This window comes from Acomys russatus, chromosome 1 (genome assembly GCF_903995435.1).
Source record: "Acomys russatus chromosome 1, mAcoRus1.1, whole genome shotgun sequence".
Taxonomy (NCBI): domain Eukaryota; kingdom Metazoa; phylum Chordata; class Mammalia; order Rodentia; family Muridae; genus Acomys; species Acomys russatus.
This window is the reverse complement of record NC_067137.1, coordinates 55,180,288-55,191,312: the sequence shown is the minus strand read 5'-3', so window position 1 is coordinate 55,191,312 and position 11,025 is coordinate 55,180,288. Positions and strand designations below refer to the sequence as shown.

Here is an 11,025-nt window from a genome sequence, read left to right as displayed (position 1 = left end):
AGTTTTGCATTCATTTAGATGCCCCATTTGGTGAGATATCTGTCAAAGAAGTAGCACAAACACTCTACAACCTCCTTTATTAGTCACCTTTAGTCTCCACAAAGCTCAAAACATTATCTTAGCAGAAGAGACTCTTCTTATTGTATGTAATATTTGAATTACTTATGATGACACACAGGCACACTAACAGAGAGGAAATGCTAAATAAAAGATAAGCATGTATAAATTAAGGGATTTAACAGGCCCAAACATGGTGCTGAATGGTGCTGTCCCCCTGTCCCTAAGACTCAACGATTTTTAGGAAAGAAGGATTGGAAGATAATTAAGAGTCAAAGGAAGAGGAAGTTTGCTGTCTGATTGTGTACCCCAGAAATGTCAACCAAGCCAAATTCATGAAGTCTCATCATTGTAGCAGCCTAAGCAAGACCTGAACAACAGCTGCACCAAAAGACATGCTAACATGAAAGAGAAAAATCTCAAGAGACTTCAACCCTAGACAAAGAACTACAAGGAACAAAGAAAGGCTGACAGCAATAAATATAGACTTCTCCAAGGAAAGCCCCTTAATTTCTTATTCAAAACCAAGTGGTCAGCCCTAAAAACATATAAATAGAAGTAACATTATATAGATTTGAGCAGGTTGTTTTTATATACTTAAGGATATATACATACACACACACACACACACATATCACAAACATATACACATAAACACACAAATTATTCATTTAAAGAAAACAAGCCCAGAAGCCGGGCATGGTGGCACACGCCTTTAATCCCAGCACTCGGGAGGCAGAGACAGGTGGATCGCTGTGAGTTCGAAGCCAGCCTGGTCTACAAAGTGAGTCCAGGATGGCCAAGGCTACACAGAGAAACCCTGTCTCGAAAAACCAAAAAAAAAAAAAAAAAAAGAAAGAAAGAAAAAGAAAACAAGCCCAGAGCAGCACCAGATCCAAGATGGCGGCCAGCAGGAGGCTGATGAAAGAGCTTGAAGAGATCCACTAACGTGGAATGAAAAACTTCTTTAACATCCAGGTTGATGGAGCTAACTTACTCACTTGACAGGAGCTTATTGTTCCTGACAACCCTCCAAATGATAAGGGGACCTTCGGAATTGAAATCAACTTTCCAGCAGAGTATCCATTCAAACCACCCAAGATCTCAATTAGAACAAAGGTCTACCACCCTCACACCAATGAGAAGTGGCAGGTATGTCTGACAGTAATTAGTGCTAAAAACTGGAAGCCACCCATCAAGAGTGACCCTCACAGCACTGGGAACAACTCACAGACCAACCACCCATTCTGGGCTGTCCTAGCTGAAGAATATTCTAAGGATCATAAAAAAAAAATTCTGTAAGAATGCTTAAGAGTTTTCAGAGAAATATGGGGTAAAGTGAACTGTGGAATAAAATCTGCCATGAGTGATTCCAGCAAGTGTGAGCAAAGACAGCAACAGTGCATTCAGATACCCCACAAAGCAGGACTCTGTGGAAAACTGACATGTGCCATCACCTGGAGTCTGCTTGTGGCAGTTACTTTCTATAGTTTTCTTAATCAAAAGTGGTCTACATAACCTGTTAAGAAGAATTTAAAAATTCATATGTTCTTTAAAAAGGGGCAGGTGTAGAAAAAAAGAAAGAAAGAAAGAAAGAAAGAAAGAAAGAGAGAAAGAAAGAAAGAAAAGAAAAGCCCATGAATTTCAAAGAGGGACATGGAGGGCTAGAGTGATTCATGAGAGGAGCAGTTGAAGGGATGAAAGAAAAGGAGAAATGTACTTTACAATATTTTTTTAAACTTAAAAAATAAGTGTTAGTAAAATTATGCCTACCTAATTTTCATTAAAATGTAATTTAAATGCTTAGAAAATAGTGTGTGCTATTTTTTGTACCCAATCCTCCCACCTAGTATCCCTAAGACAAGTTTTCATGCATAACTCTTATTCAGAAACAGTAATTTGGGGTCAGATAATGAGGCAAATATCTGTAATTCCAGCACGATGGAAAAGGCTAAAGCAGGAGGATCATTACTTTGAGTGAGGCCAGGCAGGGCTACATAGTGAGACTTGGTCTCAAACCGCCGAGCACTGGGGAGAAACTTAGTAGTGAACACTCGCGTAGTAGATTCAAGACATGGGTTAAGTCTCTAATACCACAAAGGTTCAAAGTATGGCCTGTCTTCCCAACTTTACCATTCTAAAACACTGGTTCAAAAATTAGCCAGGTCTTCTGAAGTACAGTACATTATCTCTCTGATCATTAGCTGCCTCCAAATGAAGGCCAGCTCATAACTTATTCTCAACTTCCCACTCATCCTTTGTCCACTAATTCCAACAACCTATCCTTACTCAAGCACTACCTGAATGTTACCAATGTTGTAGATCAGTGCCATTAATAATGTCATTTCACTCCATTTTTATTATCATACAGTCTTGCCCCTGGGCTCACGGATTCTGCTTAATCATGCAGACCTGACTACACCTGCGGAAAGTTTTCAAATTGGCCAATGTTGGTGTATTTTTAAAATGTGTTTTTATTTTGGGCTCCTCAAATCTCTTTCTACTTTCTTCATCCCAATCCCTTCCAATACCTCAACATGAGGTAGGAGAGAAAGAAGGTTAGTGGGGAGGGGGGTCTTAGTTTTTCTTAACTACTTCCTGCTCTTCAGGGTGGGCAGGTTCCTTGGAGCAAGTCCAATCCCTATTTCAATATATCTTCAACTTATTCTTGTCCAACTGCATTAACAGCATCCAGGAGCAGCAGGGGGAAACACCAACAGTCTTCTTTCTTAGTGAGCCCAGTCTCTCTCTGTATGGCTTTTAAACCCCAGGCAAAGATAATGCCCTAGCATGAGGCACATCACAGCTGACAAATATCACTTGTTCTTTCAGGAGTCAACTATCAGCTATGGACTAACTGGAGCAGCCCCCATATTTCATACCTAGGATTAAAACAAAAACATGTTTACATATAAATCAAAACATCCACAACAGGTCAACCCACTTATCTGCTCATTCCACATCTGTAACTGATTCTACCTTCTTCCTTCACAAACAGGTACACTCCAAATTTACTCCTAGGACCATCCTCCCATCAATATCCTGCACTTTAGGGTCACCTTTATTCCTCCTGATTATGTCATCTTCTTGTCCTTCCTAACACTGGGGGATTTTATTTCTACTATCATTCCCAATCTGGTCCTTGTTAACTATTTCAAATAGGAGTCATTCAGTTTTAGGGGTTGTGTATTGTGTGTGTGTGTGTGAGTATGTTTCTACTGAATTATCACAATCTAGCACAGCTTATAGTTATATTCTCTTTGTATCTCATTATTGAGAACGAAAGTTACTTGAGAAAAGATTTGAAGTTCCTTACAAATCTTTGCAGCTTTTTGCTTTACTAAGAAATAAACATTCAACTGTATATAGTTCTATCTAGGATATAGCTGGTAGAATAAAAAACTGGTGATTACTCAATATTTAATCTATCTGATATTCCATGAACCCATGAAAGGCTGTTATTGCATAAGTGTTTCTTATTTATTAATTTTTATCATTTGTAACACCACAACGATGAACTGGAACTTTTTCGGTCATGTTCAGTTGAACCACAGTGTAGATCTTGCAGAATCAAACCATTCCTGTCTTCTTTATCCCATATGACCACTCACAGGGCCACATTCAGTAAACAGCCAATGTATGTTTGTGTATGGTTATGTTAATGTCAATAGTAACATGCTACAAAAGAAAATATCTAGGAAACAATTTGTTTAAAAATGCCAGAATCATAGTTCTAGCATTCCCTAATTCTGAACTTTCATATGAAAATTTTGCCTTAAGCCTATCTTGATGGGCAATAAAATTATACATATACCCAACCTTTGTAATTCTTATTGTATCATTTTAATATTAGGAAGGAAAGTAATAAACATCAATCATAAACACAGTTACAGAATACACATTGCAGAGTTTAGTACATTCTTAACAAAAGCAATGTGAATGAATCATTAGCTAATTTACACTACTCTCTCCCAGAATCAATTCCTTTAGAATCATATTCAATATTTACTTTCTCTATGGTAGGGGGAATCCAGAAATTCATAATCTACTTAAGAAACATAATACATGCAATTTTCCTTAATCACCGTCACTTTACATTTAGAACACTGTAACTCTGAAATGCTTTCTGCTTTTATTAACAACACTGTGAGACGATGATGTTACCAGCTGTGTCTCAACAAACACTGTGTTCATCAGTCTACAAACCCAGCGGCTGTTTCAGGAACCAGCTTCTACACCTTCTTTCATATATGTCAAAGTCTCACTATAATTGGGATTGCTGGTTAAAAGAACATTGTCATACATTATTCCCCAAACACTATTTCAGTTATAGCCAAAGTTTCAAGCAAATTACCATGGACACCTTTTGCTGTGAATAATTCACACATCTTGTATAAGGGGGAGAGGTAGAAAATGCATTCAAACTGCCTTCTGATGACCATACCCTTGAGGCATGTTTGTTGGCAAAAGCACATGCATTTTGTCAGTCAACAGCTGCCTTATTCTGCTCTTAAGCTGGTTTGTCTCCCCATTTGTACAGTATGGTCTTATAGAGCATTATTTGCCCTTGGTACATAGCATCCTGTCTTGTGTGAAATAAAATAAAGTGAGGCTTTACTAAGAGTGAAAACCCCTATAATCACTCATTACCAAAACACAAGTTAAGTGTGTCTTGTAAAGACACACTGACATTATATATTTTGTTCACCCAGTAAAGCAAAGCCCTTCTTTAGGCTAAGCTTTTTTCTAATAGAAATCCATTTGAATGTTATTAAGGGGAAGTTACTGAAGCAGGAGTTCCAGACATTTAACCACATGAATCTGATATAAGTAGACAGAGTTACGTACAAAGAACTCTTTCATATCAAATGAGGCATCAAAATATTTATTCCTCTTTAGGTGTTATAATGGCTTCGTCTGAAAGTCATTTATACCACAACAACCCTTCACACACAAGACCATAGGCCTCGCAAGTTATTCTACTCAATAGAACAAAATGTTTAGAAAGAGCCACACGATAATTCATCCTAACATATTCTATTGACTAAGGGATTATATTACCCATATACTCATAAAATATACAAGTGCAAAGAAGGCTTTGATTATGTTTAGAATAACATTTTGAATAACTTAGTGAATAAGGCTATAGTAATTTTCAGAAATATTTTTATTATCTATTGCCATGACATCATTAACTTGTATTTATACAATGTCTTTCTTAGATATATTTGAGATGCTTCACTTAAAGTCAAAACAGTTTCATAAGAAGATTGTTAAAATTTTGTATTGGTAAAAAATAAGTCAAAGCCAGTTAATTAACCTATGAAAAATTTTTCAATGGTTCAAGAAGCTTGTGCTACACTTATCATCACCGCCAACACGTACATCTTTAGTCCACTTTTAAATTAAGCTCTCGCATTATGTAATCTGCTCTATATTAGGTAATAATTGGTAAAAATGAGTAGTTTCTAAATGATGCATGGGATTGTTGTTACTGAAAGGAGGGTCAGCCCTGTTCAGTGTTTTTCCTCTCTGCCTACATAAACAAACTATTAGAAATTGAATTTTAAAAAGAACAAACAATTGTATTTTAATTCATATTTTATGGCGCTAAGTGACTTCTAAACAATTTGTGTGGTATCGTGATATCCTCAAAAACAGCAATGAATCCTCATGAGTCATACTAAGGAGGCCTCACCTGATTGTACCACTCGAAATTATCACAGTTCAAGAGTGTTGCCAGCCAACCTGAGAACCACCCCATGGGAGAGAGCCAACATCTGACACTATAAACAATACTATGCTACTCTCACAGACAGGAACCTAGCATAGCTGTCCTCTGAGAGGCTGCATGAAACCAGCAAATCCAAACACTGGGAGAATTAGAGAGAAGAAGTGGGGGATGCATATAAGGACCTGTAGATGAAAGGAGCTTCAGAAGAAGACCAACAGAGCCAATTACCCAGGGCCTAGAGAGGCTTGCTGAGACTGAAGCACCATCCAATGAGCATTCATAGATTGGACCTTGATCCCCTGCACCATGTAGCAGATAGGCATCTCAGGCTTCATGTGAATCCCCTAGTAAGGGGAGCAGGGCTGTCTCTGACATGGGCTTGGTTACCTACTTTCTGATCACTCCACCTGTTAGGGCTGCCTTGCCAAACCACAGGGAAGAGGATGTGCTTGGTCCTGACTCGACTTGATGAGCTGGAGTGGGTGGGTAAACTCCCCTTTTCTGAGGAATAGGAAGTAGGGAAGGTGAGAAAGTGAGGGAAGGGAGTGGGACAAGGAGGAGAGGAGGGAGGGGTTATGGTCAACATGTAAAGTGAATAAATAAATAAATTTTAAAACGTGTTGCCAGTTCAAGGCACCCCATGGGATTGCTCAAAGCCTCCATCTATTCAACTATGTAGTAGTGTTACACTTTCTCCATATCTTATTTCTTCCTATGTTTCTCCCCAAAGCATCGCCTTTTCTTAACAATTGTCTTTCATCACAGAGTTTGTTCATGTCTAATCTGCCCTGAGCCATAGAGCTCACCATGGCTTAATTTTCATAGCCCTTGAGAAATTCAGGTTCAGTACTCTATCCCACATTCAACAGTGCTAGGAAATGGTTCTTTCCTGGGAATTTAAGGTATGAGAGATTCACCTTTATGAATAAATTCAGTGCTATGGAGTGTTATGGAGTAATATATCTGCCCCCACCCCTTCTGCCTTGTGAGGATACATACAGGAGTATGGCCTCATTGTGAAAACACTACAGCCTTCACTAATCTTGAAATTCCCAGACACCAGAAGTGTGAAAAGTGCTTTTCTTGTTATAAAACATCTTCAAATATTTGGCATAGATAAATAAACAAGCTAAAACAAATTTTACTGTTTTGAGGATAGCTAGGATAAGTGTAAGCATAAATAAATCAGCTTCAAAGCAGTTTGCACAACCACGGCTTGCACTATTGGGTCACAGGGAGGAAGATCCAGGACTTTAACAGGACCTCCTTCCAAAGGTGAGACAGCTAAACCAGGTCTAGTTGAAAAGGTCCCTTAATCATTCAAGAGGAGAAATTTATAGTTATCTGTACCAGCTTTTGACATGGCCATTCACATCTATAGTCACTTAGGTTTTTTGTTTTTTGGTTTTTTTTTTTTTTTTTTTTTGCTTTTTGTTTTTTTTTTTTTTTTTTTTTCACGATGGCACATTTTTCACTATTGAGACTGGCTGAGACCCAAATCTCAGGGAGGAACAAACGGTCAAGTCTCAGTCATGGCTCTAAGGCAGACGTTACAGCTTTTCACAGGGATAGAACGGAAACCCCCCAGCACGCTGTGCGTCAGGGTGAGTGTGCGCGGCCCGCACAGCACCGTGGCCAGTACGACGATCTCCGGGTCCTCGATGTCCTTTTTGCTCTGGACCATCCTCAGCTCCAGCTGAGCCGGGCTGGGCTTCTGTCCCTCTCCTGCTTCGGCTTTTGCACACCGGATAGTCCTCTGCAGCACGTGTTGCATGGCAAACACAGTTTTCTCACAGGCCACCTTGACATTGTCCGGGTGCTTGTGTGTCCACGCCAGAAGCATGGCAACGAAGAGGTCCCCAGTGCGCACAAAGACGGCATCCACCTTGTGCATCTCCATCCGGATGCGTTGGGTCACTGTGGAGCCATCAGGCTTCCGCATCCTCTGGCTGCCCAGTGCCATCAGGTAGTCCCTACCCTTTGGGGAGGGCAGGTCAGAGCTGTTGATGACCACCGTGTCAGGACCTATGCAGTGCAGCATGTCCATCACCTCAAATGTTTCTTCCTGGCTGTGGATTTTTCTGCCACTCAGCAACTCAGCCTCAAACTGGTTGGGTGTGATGACGTCTGCCACGGGCACCACTTTCTCCCTGTACACCGGAAGGAGGTCCTTGGGGACATACATGGAGCCTTCGTCGTTCCACTTGTCACCCATCACAGGATCACACACAAACACGAGCCGGGAATTCTGCTGCTTTAGTCCCCGCACGATGTCCACCACCATCGACAGGAAGGACATGTCCCTCGTGTAACCAGTGAGCACGGAGTCTTACATATTCACCTTGTTCATCTTGAGGCCTTCATACAGCTCATGGAGCTCCTGGAAGTTCAACACTTGGCCCTTCCAATGGCCATAGCCTGTGTGGTTCGAAAAATGCACAGAGTTCACGGCATCAATCTCAAACCCCAAAACCTGCAGCAGGAACATGGCAGCCCTGTTGCCCACGTAGCCGCGGACGACATGGCTCTGGATGGAGAACACCCGGCATTCGCCCTCCATGCCGGGCAGGCTGTAGTGGCGCGTGGTTCAAGTGGTGTCACCCGCTGCCCAGGCCGCTCGCTCGGTCTCTGCTCCCCGTCATTTAGTTTAAAAGGCTGAAGGTTACTATTCATTCATGTACCTTTCCATTAACTTTATGTTCAATACTATCTAACCCAATGTAGAAACTAAGGAATTATATTTTTATTATTATCTGTGAACAGAGAAAGGAAAAAGCATGCCTATGGGTGACAAGGTTGTAACTGAAAGATCTATCTCTATTAGTTAACCAAAGTAAGTTTCGTAATATAAACTTCAAATGTCAGAGAATTTGAGCTATGGCAATTTCAGTTCCTATTTGTCTTGTGTTACATGTGCCTGAGAGAGGAATCATATAATTAATCTAGTTTTTATAAAATTATACTATCAATAGAGCAAAGTAAAAATATGTTCTTTCTAGAACTTTTATACTGGCAAGGCAAGGAACTGAAATGTATGTGCCACCTTGCTTTGCATTAAAGGCATTGCACCATGTAAAACCATTCTCAAAGTTCCATACAGCAATAGCGCTGATAAATGTGTTTTCTTTCTTTCTGAACTCCTAGTGTGTTCAACGAGGTCATACACTACATATGTGTATCTAAACAACACATACCACCCTGTTGATATGCTAAAAATGTGGATTTATGTAGTTCAAAAATAAATTAAAATTTCAAAATGTACTATCACTCAATAACAAAATAAACTCTAAAATCAGAGCAGTAAAGCCTTTTCTATTTCACAATGCTGAGTTATTTATGTAATAACTCTGGAAGTTAATAATTCCTCTACTAATTTTCAAGGAAAGATAACCTTAGCTTGTTTTCCATTGCTCTAGGAAAATTCTTGAGAGAAAGAATATTTTATTCAGAGAACATTTCTCCAGCTCTGACAACACAGGTGAAATCTAAGGAATACCTGTTGAAGGGCTGCTTGCAGCAGCGCACACGGTAGACATCATTGGGAGATAAATCAAGTGTGTCAACAGGAACCTTTCTCTACTGCTTATAAACTCGCTGACGCTATTCACACAAGAGTTAGTTCCTAATTCAGTAATTACCTCCAATATTCCCCATGACTAAAAACCATTAACCTAGGAGTCTATGACTGAACTCTCTAATACATTACTTTTCAGGTGCACCATCAAAGCATGTCACTAAGTATTTCTCAACATGCCTAAAGCAGCCAAGAACTACTATCCAACACTTCACATTCTTGCTATTTTTATTTGATACATAGGAAATTAAGGCCCTCCTGTTTTAGACCATACTACCACCTTATTTCTTTTTATAATGCCTTCAAAATTATACTCAGCCCAAATGTAAGAAAAAAATTCAACACCAACTCAATTTAATCATTTACCTTAAAGCTATTTGATATGCTTCCTGTGTTTTCCTGCATAAAGTTTTGTAAGTTATTGCAGTATTTCTGGGCAAGATAGCATACACTTTTAATTTTAATGCTCTTGAAGCAGAAGCAGGCTGATTTCTATACGTTAGAGACTAACCATGTCACATTTTGTCTCAAAAAATAAACAAATAGCCAGAGAAAGAGCATTTAAAAAATAAGTTCTAAAGAACAACCGCAGAGTTCAAAGTTATATTTTGCCAAACTACCCATTCCTCATAGCTTACATCTACAGAGAAAATCAGACAATTATTTAATATATATTTCTATTCCATAGGGGCTGGGACATAGATCAGATGATAAGCTGCTTTCTTAAAAAGCATGAATACTTTGGAATTCATATGGAAAAAAAGATGGGTGTGGCAATAAGGTATCAGAACAAATTTCAGATGTAGGGGAAGGCGGAGGTAGAGACCAGCAGATCTCTGGGGGGATTCTTAGGCCAGCTAGTCCTGCTTAATCTGTTAGTTTTAGGCCAAGTGAAAGACCTAGTCTTAAAAAACAAGGTAGATGGCACTAAAGCACCAGTATGTATGTAAGATCATGTGCATGCATACGCACACACACAAACAGTTGTGTTCTCTCCCCCCCTCCTTCTCTCTGTCTGTCTCTGTCTCTCTCTGTCTTCTCTCTCTCTCTCTCCACACACACACACATGTACACATACACACACACAAACACACGCACTAAAAAAATTCTAATATTAACCAAGTTTTTAACCCACCAATTATTGATGACAAAATCAATAAAACTCATTATGAAAGCATCCAGAGCCATGTTAAATCTTTCTAACAAAATTAAATTTAGCTAAAATTTTTTTCTAGCTAATAAATTCAGGTCTTAATAGTTGTCTTATAATTTACAATTCATTTTCTAGATTTAGTCATAGTATTTCATTTAATAGCCACAGCAAGTAACTCTGCTGAGGAATTTCTGCTACTTATTACTTATCTTGATCTTTAATGATGGAAGAGCATATGCTTGTGATATGGTAGCTGTCATGTGAACACACATACACAGTCCAGTTGATGTTCTTGTAAAAATATTAACACTTTAAAATAACAATTTTGCAAATACAAAGCATTGTACAGTAAGATTAGATAGATCAAAAGTCCATATATCTCAATAAACATCTGTACAGTTAGAATAACTGTGGAGTTTCACTTTAGATTTAATATGTTAATTGTCAATTATATTTCATGTATCCATGTACCACAACAATTAATGAAAAATCAGTAAACATTAAAAA

The 11,025-nt window shown here is 39.0% G+C and overlaps 2 protein-coding genes across 2 annotated transcripts; one reads left to right on the top strand and one right to left on the bottom strand.

Annotated features, from left to right (window-relative positions):
* Positions 1–957: 957 nt before the first annotated feature.
* LOC127196135 (ubiquitin-conjugating enzyme E2 L3-like) lies at positions 958–1,359 on the top strand. The gene is made up of 2 exons (XM_051153699.1): positions 958–984; positions 1,081–1,359. Exons 1-2 carry the CDS (start codon positions 958–960, stop codon positions 1,357–1,359), a joined length of 306 nt encoding a protein of 101 aa, XP_051009656.1.
* Positions 1,360–7,310: 5,951 nt separating this feature from the next.
* Positions 7,311–8,392, bottom strand: LOC127186719 (pyridoxal kinase-like). The gene is given in 1 exon segment (XM_051142991.1): positions 7,311–8,392. A coding segment is annotated over 1 exon segment (1,041 nt). The 5' UTR covers positions 8,352–8,392.
* Between the last annotated feature and the right edge of the window lie 2,633 nt (positions 8,393–11,025).